Source organism: Lampetra fluviatilis, chromosome 17, assembly GCF_964198595.1.
Source record: "Lampetra fluviatilis chromosome 17, kcLamFluv1.1, whole genome shotgun sequence".
Lineage (NCBI taxonomy): Eukaryota > Metazoa > Chordata > Hyperoartia > Petromyzontiformes > Petromyzontidae > Lampetra > Lampetra fluviatilis.
The window spans coordinates 4868594-4891068 of NC_136291.1; the positions used below are offsets into that span (position 1 = coordinate 4868594).

Consider the following 22475-nt stretch of genomic DNA (forward strand, 5'->3'; position numbering starts at 1 on the left):
GGGAGAAGAGCAACAGAGAGTACAGCCAAGGGGGGCTGTGTGAGAGAAACAGCAGCGGAGCTGCTGTTGGGGATCGGGCCGACATTGGAGTCAGCACCGTGGAGAAGCTACAGAGTAAAGACAGCCGTGTGGGTGTACAGCACGAACCGAATAATAAAGGACACTGAGCCAGACATCGTGGTCCAGTCGTTCATTACATAAGTAACATCGCACGACCACCAGGGCTCGCGACGGCTTTGTGAGGCCTTCATCCAGAATTGGAACGGGGCTGGTGATGAGGGCCGGTAAATTAGGTATGTAAGGATGCCCTGGAGATTAAATTACTGACGCTCATCAGACATGGGACCAAGCGTCTTGCATTGAATGTGTTCTGATAACACCTCTAGCCACGAGGAATTACAGGACGCCACAATGTCAAAATAGTCTTGAATCGGACCCTTGTTACAATTGATTACGAGGTGTGGGTGGCTCATTACAGGTTAAGGATGGTAAATCCAACAACAAATTTATCGGTTGATGAAAAAGGCAAATTCAAATGTGTGTACATTGCAATCACGTTTATTAAAATCACTTTATAAAAGTGTTATTACAGTAGAATGAAAAATCAGTATTTTGTATATTCATTTTGACAATTTTGCCATTGAAAAGTTGTACAATTCATAAACCTAATTGAATTTACTTAAGTGTTCATATAAGCAGTAATAGTGTACACAAATTACTGATCGTGTAAATACCAATTTAGATATCACCTTGCGACTTCATTTCATGAGTTAAAACATGAAGCGTGTTTAAAGTAATCCATTTGATTTAAAACTGAACAGAGTCAAGATTGGACGCAATTCCAAGCTCTCTAGGGCTCATATTCTTAGGTTTTTTCCATAACAAAGGCTCAGCCTCTTAAGCCTCACCTTACCATATTAATAAAAAGTGTGCCGTACTTGGCCCTTCCCCCCTCTCCAACCATTATATATACGGAGTGGTAGCTCTTGTAATCTCTCATTTACTTGATACAGCTGTCGTGGCTGACGGTTCCACCTGAAGACGGAAGCTTGTGTTGCCTCCGAAACGTCGTGATTTTTTTATTTTATTTTACTTTATTAATTTTAATGTTTTACCTACGTGACTTTATCGAAAAAACCTAAGAATATGAATCCTTGCAGTCACGAAAGCTTCAAATCTAGAATTCTCTAGGGCTCCCTCCAGTGGAGGCCCTTCGCCACGCCGTGATGGTGACGTGACCCAAGTCATTGCTGGGCTGCATATTTACTGGTCATAGTTACAAATCAGATTTGTGAATACACGTTCAATCAACGCATCGATAAATGAATACATTTTGTTCTTTGGCACAACTGTATTTACTAATAATTAATTATCGTAGTTCATCTGTCCTTGATTACGAGTTGGCATGGTGGTCCGCAGAACTCATAAGCGAGCGATACTCCAGTTGATTACGGCCCATGAGCATATACACCTTGTACTTCCTCTCATAAAAGCTGCACACAACACCAAATCAATATTTTAATTACGTGAATGGCATGTCAGGCACTAGTGTATATCAAATTAAAATAAGTTGACAACTGCAAGATTTGTTATTTCACATCGGCGACTTATAACACAATGTCTACTACAATTTATCACTAATATGTATCTGCATTCACAACAGCCTGCACACCACAATATGATGGTTAATAAAAATGTAAAGCCCTGTAAATCCACTGCAGGATCAAGCTTCCTAACCATGTGTCAGTCAAGGGGGTTGTTTGACCATACTTCACCACACAGCTCGGTGCAGGTGAAGGGGTTGAGAGGACAATTTGAGATATCACTTGCGACTGATATTAGCCATGGATGAAACATTAACTCAATTTTCTGGCCTCATATTACAATGTCAACAACTGCACGATTGCTCTATCCATCTCCGTTAATACACTTAAGGGGCCAGATTTATATTTTGATGAAAAGGCTAAAGCACACGGACTCAGAAAAATGCCCCTTGTTAGTAAAGAAAATGTGAACACTTTTTCACCATTTCGATTTAAAGCTTTCGTGACTGCAGGGATTAATCTTCTTGGTTCTTTCGGTAAAGTCACGTAGAATGGAAATAATCATTATATTAATATATTAATTTATTATATAATTGTATTATGTTTTATTTTTATTATTTTATTATTTCCATTCTACGTGACTTTACCGAAAAAACCAAGAAGACTTTTTCACCATTTTTCCAAATGCATTAAACAAGTAACTCTTCACCTACTTTATATACTGTATACATGTGACTGGCAATAAGAGGAAGCGGTGTTTTAAAAGCTTACTGCACTACTCCTGGTCACGGTTCTAAATCTAAACGAGACCAAGTTTTTTAAGTGTATAATGGCTTACCTCCTTACAGCAGGGTCTGGATGAATCACCTTGCCAACCCTTACCATGTGCTGCATTGCCTCCTGCAATTATGCACATCAATTCATAGTTGTCAGTGCTGCGATAAAAGCTGACTGATCCATAAGTATTCAGGATTATATTCGTAATTTACCACCGTCAACGGAAAAACACAAATGAGCCTCACCTGCATGGATGTAAAATCTTTAGAGGCGCAAGCTCCCAAAATGGCCGCCCCAACCACCACAGCCTCGGCCTCTGCTGGAAGCACAACAGGAAGACCTGCCGGCGAGAAACAAACACAACTTACCAACATATCGAGCACAAGCTATACATTTACTATCTCAACTGGTAGTGGTGTGTGGTTGTTTTACATGAACGCAGACATACATATGGTTTCTCACACAACTGAGCATGGGGTGACGCCAATCTCCTACCTATAACCCTGCTCTTTTAGTGGGATTCCACATGTGTATGGTGGTGGTGAGTATTTTCATTGAGCAAGTCCTCACAAAGTAGTACTCATTTTTATCGAAGCCAGAGTGATGAAGGGCCAAGTTGACCACTGCCTGGAATTATAACTCACACTGATTGAACGCTGTGCATCCTACTGATTAAAAAAAACTCAACATTTATTTTTCCTTAGCCATTAATATCCCACCACTAGTCAAAGGCCTCCACTATTTTCTTAAATTTTGCACAACTTCTTGTCACCTCCATCCAGTGTTCACATCTAAAGCCTTATAGTGTTACGTAAACAAGATACGTTGAACGTTTGACCAGAGTACGACGGTACATCATGCAAACGAGACCTCAACACGTGCAAAAGCTGGGGTTGCCACTTTTAACCATACACATTTATGAGAGGGTCCACCGTGCACACGTTTAATGAGGTAATCACCCGTTTCAGACAGGTTCATGGAGACATTCCAAGCAGTGTATGGGCATGTTGGCTTACCCGTGGCATCTGCATGTGCCTGCACGTACAATGAATTTTTGCTCAGCCCTCCACACATGAATATTGCGCTCACATTGTGGCCCGATTGTGTCATCGCATTAAGGATGTGGCGTGTCCCAAGCTATGGGTGGAAGACACAAACAGTTGGCATTATTACTTTAAAAAGGGTTATGCAGCCATGATCAATTCATATTTGTAAAACAAAATCGTAAAAAAAATGCTTGTGTTAATGTAAATGTATTCCCACAGCAGTTGATATTTCATGTTATTGTTTTTATATTACGCTTTTAAACATTTACCAGAATTGCAATTCAGGTTATATTTGTACAAGTGCCATTTACTCTTATAATAACTGTTTGGAAATGTAATAAGACAGATACAAATATGCAAGCCCTTAAAATGTTACTTAGACTTAAAACTTTCGTGACTGCAGGAATTTTTATTCTTGGTTCTTTCGGTAAAGTCACGTAGATAGGACTCAAAAATCTAAATTAAAAGCAAAAAAAAATTGTCAAATAAATGCCATTAGGAGAGAGTGAACAAATTTCGATTTAAAGCTTTCGTGACTGCAGGGATTCATATTCTTGGTTCTTTCGGTAAAGTCACATAGAAGGGAAACAATAATACAAATATAAAACAATAACATTCTCACGACGTTTCGATTGCAACACATTCTCACGACATTTTGATTGCAACACAATCGAAACGTCGTGAGAATTTTATTATTTTATATTTTGATTATTTTATTGTTTCCCTTCTACGTGACTTTACCGAAAGAACTATGAATATGAGAGTGAACAATTTTCAAGTTGAAATACATACTAGAGAAGCCATGTTGAGAACAACACATCAACCATAGCACCAACAGTAGCTGCTGCATAGGTTTTTGCGGATGCGCCACTGTATCGGTATTCGATTCATTTTCCGGTTGTACCATCTAGATTCAACTTCAAATCTAGATTGTACCATGTTGTCCTGCATGTCCGACGTTTCACTCCAAGTGATGGGAGTTTCATTACGCAGAACACTTGGCAAAACCAGAACTACATCGGAGAACCAACCCGTGATCGTCAAGTAGCTTTCAACTCACAGCAAGGGCTTGCAGGGTGGCCAAGTAGAGTTGCACCAGGCTATCACATGTGCGGCTCAAGTCCAAACCAATCACCTGAAGGTACAAGACAAGATGGGATTTCCCCATATTTAGACAATTGCATTGGCGTTATTTTATGTAGAGTACACCAGTTTAATATGATGCATCAACACTGCAATGAGAACAGCATGAAATACCAAGTAAAAATACAACTGGACCATCAGTCACAACTAATTACATTTTGCCAACACAACACTAGCCCAATCTGATAAGTAATCCCTCTCGTTACATACACAGAGGATGGTTGTGCAAAGCCACAAAGAAATAGGCAAGTTACCAAGACATTGTCATAAGTTAAAATGACCGTAAGTAAAAAAAAAATTTCCACAGTTATAGTACACAATGATTTCACAATCTGAAGCCTGTGGAGTTCAAAGCTCATAGTTGAGCAAGACTTTGATGGAAATGTAGATATTAATAACGTAAAACCGTACCATTCCCTTGCGGGAAGAGTCGGCTAGCGGGGATCGGTTGCCATGGAAATCCGGGCACACGTGGAGGTCAGAAGTCAAAGTAGCAGGTGGAGCTCCCTCAGTTGCCATAGAAACCACTTGCCGATTCAGCCATTCATAGGTTGACTGACCGCTGGTATAATACAAAAGGATTAAAGTTAATATGTGGAAGGTGTATGGATTTTATTATGATGGCACAAGTGCATGGGTTTATCTTAAGATATGGCAGAATTAAATTTCTACTTCTGTTGTGATGAGGCGCAGTCATAAATCAAATTTGATGAAAACGTCACCTGGCATCAGCAATTTTCTTCAGCTCATTGTATGCAGGATGACCAGCCACTATATGTTCAATCTGTACACGACAAGACATTGACACACACAAACAATTATTCTTGCATACACATGCATGCCAGAACACATGCACACACACACACACATGCAATCGTCAATGTCATTCTGCCACAGTTGTGTAATGTATGTGATGGATGGATTAGAGACCAGGCTTCCTGTGGCACTCTGTCCTCCCTCGTTGAGCCAAAGTCCAGGAAGCACGACGGAGAGGTACGGCCCCCACACACCACCCACAAACAGCGCCTTGTCGCTCAACTGTGCGAACAGCAGCAAAGAGGGTGATGGCGAGTCAGAATAAGAAGACTAAAGATGGTACAGAATTATTCTTGATTACAGACGAAACGTCTACATGCATACGCAAACCTTTGTCGATCCATTTCTGGATGAGGGCCTCCCCACGCTGCGTTCGTCGTTTTTGTAACCCAACTTAACATGCTGGTCAGTGCAGGTTGTGGGAACTTATAAGTACGGTACAAAAAATGGGGTTTGCTGCTTGTTTTGCTAATGTTGGTCACCCACTATTAAATCACAGATAATCACACAAATGTGTAGCCAACACTAATGGCCCGTAAAACAAATCATCTCGAAAATTAAGAGTGAAAATAAACTTTTCTTGAAAATAAAATGCTTTATTCTAAATAAAAAATGTATCACGTGTTTGTAAAGCACAATATTACATTTGAAAGTATGTACCATTTTGCGTTTAAAATATTGTTTATAAGCAATACATTTGGTGGCAAACTTACAGCCATGTGACAGGTTGATGTGCCACCAATCATTGATAACCGTGCTGTGATTGGCTGGCTTTCACAGGCCAGGCCCAAACCAGTGACGTCTCCTCCAATCACACCTAGGCAAACATTGACAGCCTCACACAAATGAAAATTCCAATTAAACTTCACGGTTCTGTAGGTTCATACCCACATTTCTTCCACGAGTCTTTTTTTCTTAACTACATATAAGGTCGGCATTATTTCACAATAAAAGCAGCTAAAACAATCTTTCAATATCCTTGGGATCATAGGGTTATGTGAAAAGCTAATTACATCTAAATCATGTTTTTGTTGTTGTTGCAGAGACACCCTGCAAATGTATGACAAGGAGTTCATCCCAGGGACAGTCACTCACCGATAGTGCCGGCATGTGCATCGATGAGAGCAGCTCCCACAGCAGTGCCAGGTTGAAGGCCCAGCTCATCGGCTGCATGCATGGTCAGGCCCCCTGATAGGGGCTGGCCAGGTCCCAGGAAGTCAACACCTGCATGGGTCAATGCACGCACGTACGTACGTACGGATGGATGGACGACTGCAGCTCTGTGCTAATACATTTGCTCGCACACTCCGGGGAGTCGTTACTGTGTATGCCTCCCCCACCTATTCTTGAATATCCTTCTTGGCAAATGTCAGATAATCCAATCTCATCCCAGAAAGATTGATCCCATCCACTGTCCACGTTATAAGTCCATTTGCACACCACACAGCAGAGAGATCTGCAATTGCACAACGGAGAAATTGTATGCATCACTGTGCACTAAATTAAACAATTGACAACACAATACGAAATCCTGTTTGAATCCGAAATTTAGCCAAGTAAACACTCGTTATATGCACAAGAGCGAACGATGATGCCTTATCAACTTCAATGAAAAAATTCACGCGAGTTTACATGCCAATATTCTCCAGTTTGTTCATCAGTATGTTGCTGTTTACTGCGCACATAATAACCAGTTGTCTCGTGGCTTATCACTTGGATGGGTGCAAGAAAACGTAGTCTTTTTTTACATTTAGAGTGGCACACTGAAAGGCTATTAGCAAAAAACATCACTTGGTTGGTGCAGACGTTGATAAAGGCTTCCTCTACTCATGTACTATATGATTACACATTTACAGAAGGATATCTTGAGTTTTTTGTTCTTATTCAACTCAGACTAGCAAATTGAAGGAGCTGGCCTTTATATTTCAAATGCAGTTTCAAGCAAGGACAATATTCGGAGGAGATGCAAAAGTCAGTTGATTTTTAGCACTTGGTACAGTGATTTGTGTGTATGTTGAACTTAATGGGCACCATACAGAGCCAACCGTGCTAATTAGAGGCACGGGAAATAGTATGAGATTGCAAGTGACAATGTGATGATTATGACCTGGTCAGAGATCCTGTTGCCTTCCACGTCAAGAAATCCGGAAGATCAAAAAAATGCCGTGCCTTCTTCCACGAGTCTGGGAGGTTCTAAAGAATTAAATTAAATCATGGTACATAACTGTTATACTGTTGTGTAATATATGCAAATACTTATTGCTGAACTTTTGACTTGAAGACAATTAAAAAGACAGCGCTCCTGCATTTTGACACATGCAAAGCTTGTGTCTCCCAGAATAGTCTAACGCGAAAATTAAGTTTCGTAAATTAGAAAACGCCTTTACAATCACAGGCAGGTGCTACGCACGACAATGTTTTAGTGTTATCACTGCAATTATGTATTCGCATCAGCACATCACACGGACACTGTGGTTACAAATGGGGACTCAAAGATACCCCACAGTGCGAAAGTGGTGCACCTCAAATGATGGAACATCTCTTGAACAACTGTTCAATGTTACTCATTCCTCGGAAACATCTCAGGGACTTACTCTGCATCTTTAAAAACTCTTGACTGGATATACAAAACTTAACATGATCCAGTCAAACATTGCTATTGCACCAAACGACATCATTGATGTTTTCAAATGTATGGGTATCATTTTGCAGTGATGTAAATGGAGTTCTGTAATGCATTGTCTAGACTTTTGTTCACATTAATTAAGCTTAAAACTTTTAGGTATCCATCTACAAGATTAAGAGATATTAATTTTTTGAGTTGTATATTTAGTCCTTTAACAGCAAACATTATGCACAACTTACGCGTGGTTGTATACGAATCATCACATAGAATCAGAATCTGTATTTATACTCGAGGAATCCGATGAGGTACAATGCTCTTTTTCACAGTTGTCCAGTACGGGCAGGTCTAAACGTTACAACAACACACAATATAAAAACCCGATAAGAGTGTAAATGATAGGAAAGGTAAGCAAATGACTGATTAAAATATACAAATCAAACGAAACAATTTTTATCTTACCAGGTAAAGCCCACTGAGCTATTACTTATTTTGTCTCACCCGTTTAAGCCACAGCAGTTTTGGTGGCTGCATCTCAGGAGACATGACCCCGCCGAGTGATGCCAAGACCGCATGTCGCGTGCAATTTATCTGGTCCGCCTCACCGATGGCACGGTGGTCGCACCACATCACAATATTACGGCACCTTTCCCCTGTGTAAGAGGCATCAGGGTATTTCGCCATTAATGTTGTCAGTCAATGTTGGGAGTTAATGTAATAGATCATTATTACAGCTTCGTCCATTGTCAACGATAATGAGCGCAGGTGTTTGGCCTCCTGCATTCTGTGCACTCATTCTCCTGTTCATGCGTGTGCAATACTATTATCATGAGTTTTAGAGTCACGTTTATAACACTTTACTGGGCACATTTGCCATCAGTACAAACAAATAGGCAATAAATACACCTATACTAGGAAGACTAAAATTAATACCAAAATTCAGAAGTTTTTATTTGTATAAAAAATTGTGCCGTGTGTAAGAATATCAGGCACTAACCTAAATAAAGCAAAGTGTCAGTTAATTTTAAAGGTGCCAATTACCTTCTTCATTAACTGGAAGCGGGCCAAAGTTTTCATCCAGAACCACCAGCGAGCATGTGGCATCAAAGCCTATCCCACGTATCTGATGCACGTCCACATTTGTGGTCACTTGCTGCATACAATGAAGACGTGGCAAAGTGAGGTGGGAGAGAAAATAAGAAAAAAACAAGGAATATTAATTTGGTAGTAAGTGCAGTACTAAAACACAGGCACTGAATATACTGCTGCACTCAAATGAAATGGTAAAAAGGTTCCACAAAATGATGTAATATTAACAGTAACTGAATTTATATGTTCACATGCTGAATTCCATATTGGAAGTCTGTGCATTAACACGGGAGGCACATTCTCACATTCGGCATACTCACAATTTCATGAATTGTCACGATTAGGGGGTCATAGATGTGGAATATTGTGCCAGGGCATTTTGTGAGAAAAAAACAAAAATGCATTTACGAAAGTGCCAATTCTGAACCTTATACCATGGGAAGCAAAGAACAGCACACATATATATGCAATTCCATGTGTTTGCAGGATGCAACTTAATTTATTGATTAGGGAAAGGGAACTCCCTACCAATATGACCAAAACCACAGCTCTTTTCTATTGTTCAGATTTGTCCATAAGACACCTGTGCAAAATGGAGTACTGAATATTAAACAGCCTACACCTTTGCAGGTGTTACAGACAAATAGTAATGGGCGAGTGAACGTGCGGTATGATGTATTTTGGAAAGGGGTTTACAAAGTAACCAATCCTGGCACAGTTAAAGAACTAACCCTGGCACAGCTGGGTATACAAGACTATTCACATTTGTTTGATAGTGCAAAGGTATCTGCAACTGAAGACGTTGCACAAAGTAAGAGGACATGTCCATTACGGGGACCACCTAAAAAGGCAGGCATGTTTCTAAGTGTGCGATTGAACACACACTTCTATAAAAGTAAGTCTTCCACTTGGACTTGTGGTGGAGAGTTATCAACATTTACGGCTAACTTGTTAAATTCGTTGTACATTAAACTTCGCCTTTTCAGGCACACGCAAGACTAATGACAGAGTAGCAACCGAAGGAGGGGAACAATCCCAACTGGATACAAATGGAGTGTTGAAAACGGCACCGGTGTAGAAGCTAAACGGAGTGTTGCGTTGCAAGACCATGAGAGACGGCGATGGCTTGGAGAGACCTTGACACAATGGAAGATATTCTTGGTTCCACCATTGGAAAAAGGCGCCTTTTGGCGTCATCTGGTCCAACCCATGTGAGACTAGGCTCTAAGGAAAGCTGTCTCGGGTGTGGACCAATCAACTTCAAGGACAGTGCATACATTATCAGAGTTATGATTTTTGTTTGCATTATGACTGCAGGTATTGTGGTCTATGCAAACATGACTCCTTGTAAAAAAGGTGTCAGTTTTGTTGCCAGATAGAAGGGTAAATTTTTTTTATCATATTCTTGGTTCTTTCGGTAAAGTCACGTAGAAGGGAAATAATAAAGATATAAAACAATAAAATTCTCAAGACGTTTTGACTGCAACACAAGCAATCGTCATCAGGTGTGAAATCCACAGCAAGAAAATATGCGGATTTCACACCTGATGATGATTGTTTGTGTTGCAGTCGAAACGTCGCGAGAATTTTATTGGTTTATATTTTTATTATTTTATTATTTCCCTTCTACGTGACTTTACCGAAAGAACCAAGAATATGAATCCCTGCAGTCACGAAAGCTTTAAATCACGATGGAAGATGTTGGGGTGCAGCGATTACCCTGACGACGTGACAACACGCCCGCCACACGTCCTGCGAGTCTTGCTCATAGCGGCCAGCCTGCGGTTGATGGACACGTATCTCCTCTGAGGCCCATGCGTGCACCATGCCGTCGCGATCGACCAGGCCAGCCCGCACGCTCGCAGTGCCAACGTCCACCCCCACGTACCATGCCATCGGTAGCCTGAGGGACAGCATCCACGCCGTTATCAGTGCAGTTTGAGAACAAGTTTCAAGTTCAAGTTAATTTATTGGGTATAGCCCTGTGAGCCATTCGGCTCTTGAATCGGGTGCAACCGCAACAAACAAAAACATGAACAAAAAACATCTTAAAGTGAATATGTGACTGAGTGCAAACAGAAAATCCAAGAAAAGACAGCAAAATATTGCAGAAAAAACACCGTACACCAATGCTGTGTGCAAAAATCCGGCATGATGTCCGACGTTTTGCTCCACGTGCTGGAAGCTCCTTCAGGAACTGAATGGAGCAGTTCACATTGCGTAATTAAGAATGTGAGCCGATACATGCAGTTGCTGAAGCTCTGAGCACGTCACGCGAAATTTTGTCCGTCTCGAATAACCCGCAGTACAACCAGAAAACACATCAGAGAAGTTATGCAGCACAACAGTGAAACCCCATTTCATAAAATGCTCATAAAAATAATAGGCTAACTTTGTTCCTGTAGCTACTGAAGTTGAAAATGCACTGATTTTAGCTCTACTCTTGCAATAATGTGACATTTATAAACGCCAATTACTCATTGAGGTAGGAGAGCCTCAATCATTCTCAGGACTCATGTTCAGGAGGCCCAGTAACCCCTGACTCAAGTGGCTTTGTGGGATTCTACGGTACCGGGCGAAGCCCCACGCACATCAGCGGGTCACACGCTTCACCCAAGAATCACTCCCTCTTGGCCACTCTCCCATCTCCTTATGAAGCTGAAAAGTCCAGATCGTGAGTGCCGCGAATTTCTCCGAAAACCAATTACGGCAATAAACCCCATTGGCGTCTCCCCACATTTCACGTCGTTTCTCAAATTTACGTCGTCATCTTCTTGGTTCTTTCGGTAAAGTCACGTAGAAGGGAAATAATAAAATAATAAAAAATTAAATAATGTTTTATTTTTATTATTTTATTATTTCCCTTCTACGTGATTTTACCGAAAGAACCAAGAAGATGAATCTCTGCAGTCACGAAAGCTTTAAATCGAAATTTACGGCGTCACTTTATATGAACGCCGCTCTTCGATTTTGCGTCGCCTCGACCCCACACTTACGTCGCTGGCAGCAACGTCTCGTCCTCTCTCGATATCCAGTGGTATCTCAGATCTTCGCCTCCACCACCACCTACTTACCCCCATAAATCGCTTTGATTTCACGTCGTTTGGAAAATTCGTCAGAAACGCATCTCCCGACGTCAACCCCGGGGGGGGCTTTTTGTCGACACTGGCGCAAATTCACACGCGGCCAAAATACGACGTTTTCATGCCGAGGAGAGGGGAGGTCTAAAGTTTAAGGTGAAACTTGGAGGGGTTCTAAATTTGCAGGTGAAACTTACACGAGAAGTGATTAAACGGCGTGTGTCTACATCCCAGCGCCCTTCTTAAATCCACTGCTGGATGAGGGCCCTCCACACGCCCTATCGTCATGGGGGGGGGGGGGGGGTGTTTGTTTCGACCATACTTCGCCACGTGGGTCAGTATCAAGGTTGGTGTGCCAGGTCAGGTTGAGATATTCACTTCCAAAGCGACGAGGTCGCGTTCACCGTCGAGCGCGCTAACCGCTGCGCCACCGCTCCCCTCCCCACTCACTCAGTACCGTACATTGCAAGTGATTTGGAGAAACAAAATGTTTTTAAAAGGACAACTTTAGGCGACTCGTTTACAGAATCGCAACGGTGCCGGGTTGGCCACAGCACGCTGCGTGAGCGATACCTTTGTCAAGGAGACACACTCCACGTTCCCAGACCGAGGACCAGGACAGTTCACAAGGCAAACTACACCGGAGCCACCCCACCCCTTACAAATCTGTCAATCGTCATGTCCACCAATGTACACATACAGTATATCCTTGCATGTTAAACCGTAACAATCGCACGAGCGTGTAACGTTAAGCGAGTGTCAACGTACGTGAAGGCCGAGTCGTAACAACTTCCAACTTCGCCTCGTCAGCGAACTCGCAGGGAGCGTCTTCCCGAAGAATCTTCCAGCAGCCGGAGGGTTTCTTCTTCTTATTCCTCCTCCTCTGCTTCTTCTCCTATTATTTTTTCTATTTTTCGTGACTTTACCCAAAGAAACCAAACAGTATGGATGGATTCCTGCAGTCACGAAAGCCTCCGTGTCGTGTTTTTGTTCATCCGCTCGGTAGATGTCTTCCGGAACCGGTAGAGAAACATTCCAGAACGGGGAGAGGAGTCAATCACCCAACCGGTAGCCACTCTGATACTGGTAGCGACCTCCTGGTTACACCAGCCCACAGGGGATTGTTGTGTCCGTCCGTCTGTCGTGCAGGGAGGGAAGGGAGGGGCTGGGTGGGCTAGGTGGGGAGGGGCTAGGTGGGGAGGGGCTAGGTGGGGAGGGGCTAGGTGGGGAGGGGCTAGGTGGGGAGGGGCTAGGTGGGGAGGGGCTAGGTGGGGAGGGGCTAGGTGGGGAGGGGCTAGGTGGGGAGGGGCTAGGTGGGGAGGGGCTAGGTGGGGAGGGGCTAGGTGGGGAGGGGCTAGGTGGGGAGGGGCTAGGTGGGGAGGGGCTAGGTGGGGAGGGGCTAGGTGGGGAGGGGCTAGGTGGGGAGGGGCTAGGTGGGGAGGGGCTAGGTGGGGAGGGGCTAGGTGGGGAGGGGCTGGTCACCCCGTGATGCCCTTATAAAACTCAACGTTTCACCTACTCACGCCGGCTTGTGCCCGCCCTCACAGTCGGGCATATTTGCGGAATACACCACGCCGCCGTTGACCCTGGCCATTGACCGAGCTACCCAACGTTCCTACCAGCTCCCTCCACAAGGAATGTGTTCGGGGCAAGGTTTCGGGACGGGGCACATCGAGAGCCCGCTAGTAGGTTCCAGAAGGGGGACGTGGCCGTGGGCGGAGCCAGGCCACGCTGACAGTATAAGAGGCAACCCTGGGAGGGGACCTCGGGGCTGTCGTTTGGAGCGGGATCCCAGTCATTGCTATTGAAAATCGTCGACATCGTCGCTGTAGTCTCGTCACCTTCGTCGATGTCGTCTTCACCTGATATTGCGCTGCTAGAGGGTAGTTGGCTGTCTCGGTTCAGCGCCGTCAGTGTCAGACGGCTAGTGTTGTGTATAGGCTACGTGACTTTACCGAAAGAAGCAAGAATATGAATCCCTGCAGTCACGAAAGCTTTAAAAAAATAACTTACGTAGAGTTGTGTTTTAAGAGAGAGGGAAGGGTGTGTACCAGCGTAGGGTGTGTATTGTGCAAAGGGTGCTCGATTTAATGAAAGAACTGCCTCTAAGAACTTGCTTTTCTAAGTCAGTCACTACACACACAGTCGCAGGGATTTCGCTACGGATACATACTCTTTGTTTTCCATTTGTCCCTCCAACATATCTTCTATCTTCCAGTGAACGTATTGAATGTGACTTGCTTTGATCAAATTCATCTTGAGTCTCACTTTGCACCCATCTTTAAGTTTTAACTGTAATTTCTGAAATGTGTTTTCATCAGATGTTATTATGACTGTCCCCGGCAAATCTGAGATAGTGAATATTTTGGGATATTTTAGGATAAACATTTTCGCTAAAGTTATGCACATAAAAATCCAGTGTTTTTAAAAAAATTTGACTGAAACAATGCATATAAATGTAGAAAAACATAATTTGCATACATTGAAAAAATATTTGTAAACAAGCACTATTAGCCTTAACATTAAGCGATTAAGTGATGTACCATTACCTACTTTTCACCATATTCCTTGCAAAATTGCAAACATTTCAATGGACTTTTATCTTCACTCAATAAACAACCAACTCAGGACAAAGATGCCCAAATATGTGTTTAACATTTTAATAAAAGGCACAGTCCCGTATATCCCACACGTGGGCCACTATTTGGGGCCTCCTGGTGTAACAATCGCAGCAAGGCCACGTCAATGACAATTGCTGAGCAAAAATAAATACCAAAAAGGAGGGCCCACTCGTTATGCACCACAACATTTGTCTACATTCCCCACCCACACTCCTGCAGGGGGTAACGCAAGAATAACACAACATACACCTGCTGCAAATCTTTTATCTTAACTTATTGTTTTGCTATGGCTGTTTAATAGAATCACCCCCCCCACCTCCAGTGATTCAAAGTTTGGGGTTGCAATCAGAGAGTCGTTTTGCCTCATTTTAACATCCCGTTTGGATTTTCTTGCTAAAATGAACAAAATGTAATCTCTATTTTGCAGTTTTGTTCACTGTAAAAAAGATTGCAACCGTCCATAAGTTGTAAATTGATTCTCACACGCACGAATCGACGCCTCGTATTGTGAGGATAAAGTATTTTAATCTAACAGATCCAGCATTACATGCCGAGCGCTGACTGCAGGTCTAAACTCAGCAGCAATATCCCAGAAATTATTTTTACTGGCTGCCTGTCACAATGTGTTATTTCACAGACTGACATATTATTATCCTAAGACATGGTCAATCTGTTGCTGGATGAAGGCATCCACAATTCGTCACCATCTCTCGCGATGCTTGCGACGTCTTTGCAACGTGAACGTGGAAATGGTGAGCTTCAACTGCTGCAAATACTCCATGTTCATGGACGATAACATGACACGTTTATATGAGCTGAGGAGATTAGCACATAAATGCGAGAATTATGGTTATTAATATTCTGCAGACATTACTGGTAAACTTGTAGCACTCGTAACTTGCAAATTGCTCTCGGCGAGATAGCGAAGCATTTAAAAAAAAACTTTTGTTACACATTACAAGAACTGGGAAGTGCTATTTATAAACACTGCAATGCTAAAAATCGCTATTTCCTGTTTAATTTAGATTTAGAAAATGTTTTTTTTTAATTAAATACAACAGATTAGCAAAAAATATGAACTCCAACCATGCTTATATAACAACACCCAAATGAAAACCACGGAATGGTCAATCCTTTTAGTGTTTACAAAACGGATAAAGACAGAAATTTACTCTGAAAAAGTATTGCATTACCAGTCTGGCAAATCCTCAAACATGTAAAAAAACACTTCTCTTAAAATGTAACTTGGAATTAAATACAATTGTGGAGAAGAAATAATATACTATTTAAGAATATTTTATGTAAGAATTTTACCTTTCAAAAAAAATGTACATAGCATCTTCACTGCTTTGCAATTAAATATATCCTAGGCAAAGTGGAGTGGTATACAATATTTCAAGGGGATGCTGCAGGAAACAATTAAAATAGCATAACACAAGGTAATATCTGGAGATATTCAACCAAGATCAAAGATCACGATGTCACCATAGCCAAAGCCAACGATGGCCACCGCATGTCACTGCCAAGGTTTTCTAACCTACGCCAGATCGTGCATCTGCTGGACAATCCATATTGTAATCTCCCAAGATGTGCCTTAACAGTATCTTAGGTCTTTCCCTTAGTTACCAGATTCGTGGAAAACAACTCCAATGTATGCCTTGATAATCGGAACCTCACCCATCCTGCACGCATGTCCTACCTGGCACAATTGTATTTTCCGAATGATATCTGAGGATGTTTGTCTTAATCCAGTTCCCATTGTAAACACACACAATTCGAATTCTTTCCAATGCTTCATGCTGAAACCATTGCTTTGTTATGGTTAAGGTGATCAGTCAAACTCCAGAAATCTCACAGCCTACCTCTTGACCATTGATGAGGGGATAGAAGATGTCACCGAATACCAGATGGAAAAGCAAATTCTGAAAATATAAAAGATACTTCATAATAAAGTTTTTTGGTTCGATCGCGTTATTTATAAATGTGTCGCAACCCTCCACCACCCGACACGGCCAATCAGTAAAAAATGTGTTACGTTGACAAAAGACAAATAATTCACTACTTTAGCCCACCTCTGATTTCTGCATTGGGTATAGTGTTTGGGTTCAGTTATTAAATAATACACATTACAACTAATTACTAATCTATAACTGATTACTAATCAAAACAATTAACTGATTACTAATCTGTTATACTAATATGATCTCTGCATCTGATTGGGTTAAATGATGACGTCATCCTGATGCTCTATTTAAGACCCGGAGCAGATGGAGGGCTTCACTATTCTGGCAAATTGCCCGATGATGCTGGATGTAATAACCAGCGGAACGTCGTACTACTCAAAAATTGTAAATGTTGTGGATTCACTCTTCCAACACACTGGTGGGCTAAAGTAGTGAACTATTTGTCTTTTCTCAACGTGACACATTTTTTACTGATTGGCCGTGTCGGGTGGTGGAGGGTTGCGAACACATTTTAAAATAACGCGATCTAAACCCAAAAACCTTTATTATGAATAATATTGGTCGCGAAAGCCTACGGGATAAAATATACTCTTTGCATAGCTTATTGAAAAATAAGGAACGTTTGTAAAGCTGAGATAATTTTAAAGTGTTATCTAATGGTCATCAAAACAATCAAAACAATAACGTTAAACATCAATACCGTACATTATTACACCAATTTAACACGTAGGCTTTCGCGACCAATATTATTCATAATATAGGTTTTTGGGTGAGATCGCGTTATTTATTTAACGCGATCTGACCCAATAACCTATATTTTGAATTAAGGCGATCTGACCCAAAAACCTATATTATGAATTATTACAACAGCCATTACGATAACGATCATAACCGTGTGAACATGATTAAAATAAGAATAATTTAGAACCCTTTGTCAATCCACTCAGGATGCAGGCCTGCCTATGTTGTGTCATTCATGGGAATTGTTTTTACAATACTTCACCGCAGTAGTGAAATAACCAGGGCAACCGTTGGGTTCGAATTGCAAACTCCCTGCAATAAGCGGCAAATGCGTCACCGCTTGGCCATGTCGCTGTGTGTATGTTCAACTTCTTTCGCACCGTACGTAGCCAACCGTGCTAATTCGAGGTGAAGAGGAAAATGTCTGTTGAAGCAGGAGCACGGTCCTAGCTGGGCAAAGTGGGGAAGGGCTTGAGTCCCATCTGCTTGTTCAAGAAAAGCTTGTGTACGATGATGTTGGCGACGGGCTCTTGTGTGGGTAAGGAGGGGCTGTAGGTGTCCAGGAGGCGGCGAACCTTGGCCGTGCGAGTTGGCTGTGTCAACACGGACTCGTAGTCTTCCCGCATGATGAGGTTGCGCGCCACGAGGGAGTCCATAATCTGGTTGAGGCAAGCCTCTGTCATCTGCTGGATGATCAAGTCCCGTCTTTGCATGACCCACGCGCACACCTCCGGTAAAGGCACTGCAAAGAGGCGAGATATGTAAAAATATGTAACACATGCAGGGGGTTTCCAATTCACTTGATGAAAATTAGTGTGTTTAAGTTAAAGGGCATTTGGAAAACAGGATGGATATACATGTGTAACATTTGATAAAGATGTTTGCTACTTGCGAGCAAAGAGCGAAAACCCAGTCACAACTTTGGCCACAATCGCCATCAGCTTTTTAACATCATCATCTCAGGCATAGAGCAACCAATCGAAACAAAAAGCGATTCTTTTATTTCTGGGGTTTTGTTTCCAGGAGCACGTATTCTTAGGTTTTTTCGGTAAAGTCACGTAGGTAAAAAATTAAAATTAACCGTCACAGCTATCGTGCTGTGACGGTTCCACCTGAAGACGGAAGCTTGTGTTGCCTCCGAAACGTCTTGATTTTTATTTGATTTTTATTTTACTTTTATTAATTTTAATTTTTTACCTACGTGACTTTACCGAAAAAACCTAAGAATTTGAATCCTTGCAGTCACGAAAGCTTCAAATCTAGAATCCAGGAGCACGGTTCGCTTGGAGCGCGCGCTCAGGCTGGCACTCACCCATGTCTTGAACCGACATCGAGTAGCATCCACCGATCTGCTGCTGCTGCTGTGCCTCCTCACTGATGGGCACGGGCAGGGACTCCGTCTCGCCACTTAGGCCCCGTGCCATGCGAGCCGTCTGGTACGGCATCACACCCGCGCCTGCGCCCGTGCTCGTGCCCTGCCACGCGTTGCTCCCAGGTCCCGCGGTGCTCGCGTTGTTGCTGATCTTATCCTCCGCCGCCTCCTCCTTTGCCTTGTTCATGTCGGCCATGCCTGTCGGAAGAGACGGTAAACGGCCCCTGTTCACAAGCAGCTCGCAATGTGTACGTACCATTTTCGGGGAGAAAATGTGCAGCCCTGCAATTCGTTGCTCATTCCATGCTGATGGAAGGGCTTCCACTACAGGGCTCGAGGGACCCCCGAAAGAGGTAGCAGTGGTGGGAGTACACAAACTTTGCCCTACCACTTGCTGATCGTCTAATTGTGATGTAACCCATTTATACTGGTTGGGATTCAAGAAACTTGCTCCATTGTTCACACTTCTGTGCCGGAATTAAAATGGTTCTTCATTCGTGTTCCTAGAATGTATTAACAATGTCCAATTTTTTTAAAAATTTTCCAATGTGTCATAATGCTCTTTATGAAGATACTCTGTACGCATAGGCAAAATCCATCATAACGGAATTACAGCATGGAGCTCAAAACAGGATAAAAAAAATGTACTTGCACATTATTTGGATTTTGGGTGGTTTAAGAGTATAAATGTTCTTATACAGAAGCTTTACGTAATACGTATATTCTAATTTTATTTTCACGTCTAAATGCCAACCAGAGTGCATTGGTCTTGTAATTTTTTTTCTGTGAAATCGACCACATATGAATAAAATATGTATTCGGTACACAATTACTTGAACAATACTTCTCTGTGAGACATTTTTCACGAACTTAATCTGAATAAGTATCTAGTCGCATGGAAGAGTAGTCCAAATATCCAGAAGTGCTCCCAAGTGCTCCTTCTAGCAGAGGCCCTTTGGCCAGCAAGCAATTGAAGGGTGGCATCTTTACGCTTTATTATCTTTTGACATTATAATGAACGATCATATTTTCATTTGCGAAGGCAGGCTGGTATGCGTGCGTGCGTGCGTGACAAACTTATGTTGGCCGTGAGTGGACGTGGCATCGGGCAACTTTGTATACGTAGATCCGTACTGCATCCATGTCCACTGGCCGCCTCCTTGCAGTCTTCCAGTATCCCAGGGGCAGACTTTGGGTCTTGCAGGGCACACGTCCTGGGAGTTGGAGACCTCAACTCGGACACTGGGCTGCACCCTGGAGTGGACTGAGGCACGGTTCCGATACCGACCCTTGGTACTGACATCACCCCTGCCACTGATCTGCACCCAATGTTCTCGTGCCCGTCCAGAGAAGGAGGGATGCTGGGACAGCAATGAGACGAGCTGAGAAGGTTGAATTTGACTTCATCTGGAGATAGACATCAAATATATAAAGGGAAAAACACAAATTACTTACTGCAAATTTTATATATATTTTTTTTGTTACACCGAATGTAAAATGTCCATGTAATGTTGAAACCAGCAGGAGTAGGAATGGTAGGATGTACCACACGGCAGTGCACGGTCCTGCTGCACATATGAGGATTGGGGCTGGCTTCCATGGGTATTGTTGGGCTGTGTAGCTTGTGTCATCTGAATAACAGGAAAGAAAACAGAACATTTTTTTTTATAAATGAGGTGCTTCATTAGAAATTAGATGAGAGACTGTCTGAGAGGTTGGAGAGCCAAGTGAGGAGAAGATTGGTAGTACAGCAATGGATTATTATTTTTTGAATGCAGCTAAAAGTGTTATCGCCTTGCTTGCATGGATTTGGGTATTCTGGATTGCTCCGACATGCAAAACACTAACAAATAGCACTGGCCAAACATCTCAGTGCAGGATCCCTGAGGACTCAGTTAGGTTTTACTGGATAAATAAAAGGCATTATTACTATGATGATTTCTTCACTTTTGTCATTGCACCACCAGATGCTGAAGTGGTGTCGTTAGTAGCACATTGGCCTTGCAATGTAGAGATCACTGGCTTGATCTCCTTGCACGGCAGTTGAAACAATGTGATACATTTCTTAAATGTCCAAGCAGCAATGTAAATAGGTACACCGCTGTTAGCTAATTGGTTGGTCACTTGCGGTGGGGTCACAAGTGTGGGTACATCTACCTCTACCAAGACATCTCGCCAGCATGGAAGAGTTGGCCAATTACCCATTTTCGAGCTCGTTCTAACGGACGCCCTTCCAGCACCAGTACCATGAGCAAGTAATTGCAGGGTTGCGCCTTAAGCTTTACATTCCCCTCTTCTTACACTTCCCAACAGGGGCCACAAATACAAACTACGGCGGTCGCAGGGCAGGCAGGTGGTGATGTAGCACTGTACCGTGAACGGGTTGGATGACAGGTCCAGGTTATCAACCGCTGAAACCAGACTTTTTCCATCACGAGGGGATAACAGAAAACTCCGCTCTGCGTTCTCCTGACAACGGCAACGCGAATAAGAACATAAAACCAACTGTTGCGTCTCCAGTGTAGCGACACAAGCACGCATTAGCTCTTGTAAGTCCACCGAGGCTTTAACAAAATAACAAAATAAGGCACGTATACTCGTGCAGCATAGTGGCCATATTCTCCATAAGGTCACGTGCTATGAAGAGGGGCCATTACCTGAAGGTTCACTGATTATATACTGTTCCTTTTTAGGCAGTGTTATCAACGGACGTGTTGAGTTTTTTTTATGTTAATTGTGTTTGTACACCACTGCCAATGCATTATAATATATATTTTTAATTAGGTATTTATTGTTTGGGGCTACCTCTAGCAGGAGCCCTTAAATAAGCATTCCTGGTCATGTGACCATCATACATATAAATGTCAAGAACTTCATTATGTATTCCAAACATTGCTGCCCTAATACGCCACACCAGTCAAATGCACATTACATCACTGAATTTGCGCACAGAATCTTTGGTAACCTGTAACATCTGAATTACTTTTCTATTTTGGGGAAAAAATAAACCAACCTTTTGTTCCACGAGCTGCACAATGGCCATGGCGAAGTCACGTGGTTGATAGCCTCTTAGGATCTTCTCTATCTCTGTGCTGCATTCTAGGCAACAAAAAAATCAATCACACAATTAAACCATGAGCATACGGATGGACGACAAATAATATTCTTGTGCTGCAATGTTATCTGTGTGGTGCAAAATGGTACAAGTGAGGGCTGATAATTATTAATGTGTGAATACAATTCCTGAGAAAATCAGACCCTTCCAATTCAATAAATTTGTCATGATTCGGCATCGTGAATCACTTCAAGAATGGATTACTTTCTTAATGTTGCATGCAAATGTAGCGCCTCTATTGGCAGATATAACTTGTAAATGTACAGCTTTTTGTCATCCACCTCTGGATGAAGACCTCCTCAAGCCATGTCGGTCATGCGAGTTATTTGACCACACTTCCTCACGCTGGTCAGTGTTGGTTGGTGAAGGTGAAGTTGGGGTAGGGGGTCAGGGTTTAGCCCTGGCCAGGAAGCAAACTCATTTGGCCGGAATCTTAGTAGTGCATGCCACTGCGACATTTACAAGAAAATGTACAGTATAGTTAAGTGCATTTGCGTTTTTTTTGCATATAAAGCCAATCGATGCATGAAAAAACACAGTAATC

The 22475-nt window shown here is 42.5% G+C and overlaps 2 protein-coding genes across 5 annotated transcripts in view; both read right to left on the reverse strand.

Moving 5' to 3' along the window:
- Nucleotides 1–548: 548 nt before the first annotated feature.
- On the reverse strand, nt 549–13104 carry FGGY (FGGY carbohydrate kinase domain containing). 2 transcript variants are annotated; one of them, XM_078864024.1, is made up of 16 exons: nt 12887–13104; nt 10758–10941; nt 8991–9102; nt 8451–8602; nt 7434–7519; nt 6667–6782; nt 6422–6550; nt 6040–6143; nt 5441–5548; nt 5233–5294; nt 4922–5072; nt 4428–4502; nt 3338–3458; nt 2567–2661; nt 2383–2444; nt 549–1493 (listed from the first exon to the last, which is right to left on the reverse strand). In XM_078864024.1, exons 2-16 carry the CDS (start codon nt 10932–10934, stop codon nt 1394–1396), a joined length of 1650 nt encoding a protein of 549 aa, XP_078720150.1. In that variant the 5' UTR covers nt 10935–10941; nt 12887–13104; the 3' UTR covers nt 549–1393. The 2 variants fall into 2 exon arrangements, with proteins under 2 accessions (XP_078720150.1, XP_078720149.1); XM_078864023.1 differs by lacking the exon at nt 12887–13104 and having other exon boundaries at nt 10758–10955.
- A 1660-nt stretch (nt 13105–14764) lies between these two features.
- The window catches only part of RIPK2 (receptor interacting serine/threonine kinase 2), a 30533-nt gene continuing 22822 nt past the window's right edge, over nt 14765–22475 (reverse strand). For all 3 annotated transcript variants that reach the window (XM_078864026.1, XM_078864027.1, XM_078864025.1), the window contains exons 8-13: nt 21830–21915; nt 21190–21285; nt 20363–20447; nt 19894–20223; nt 18757–19014; nt 14765–18186 (exon numbers count right to left, since the gene is read on the reverse strand). In XM_078864026.1, coding sequence (XP_078720152.1) covers nt 17891–18186; nt 18757–19014; nt 19894–20223; nt 20363–20447; nt 21190–21285; nt 21830–21915 — 1151 coding nt within the window. In that variant the 3' untranslated portion in view covers nt 14765–17890. The remainder of the gene's footprint in view (nt 18187–18756; nt 19015–19893; nt 20224–20362; nt 20448–21189; nt 21286–21829; nt 21916–22475) is intronic.

Bases quoted from the DNA above. Each gene is read 5' to 3' on its own strand.
- FGGY (XM_078864023.1), bottom strand. From the start codon at position 10,955: ATGCTGTCCCTCAGGCTACCGATGGCATGGTACGTGGGGGTGGACGTT. The intron at 7,520-8,450 runs GTGAGACAAAAT...TTAATTCTTTAG, and splicing joins AACTGCTGTGGCTTAAACGG to AACCTCCCAGACTCGTGGAA. The intron at 3,459-4,427 runs GTGAGTTGAAAG...TTCCACCCATAG, and splicing joins CCACCCTGCAAGCCCTTGCT to CTTGGGACACGCCACATCCT.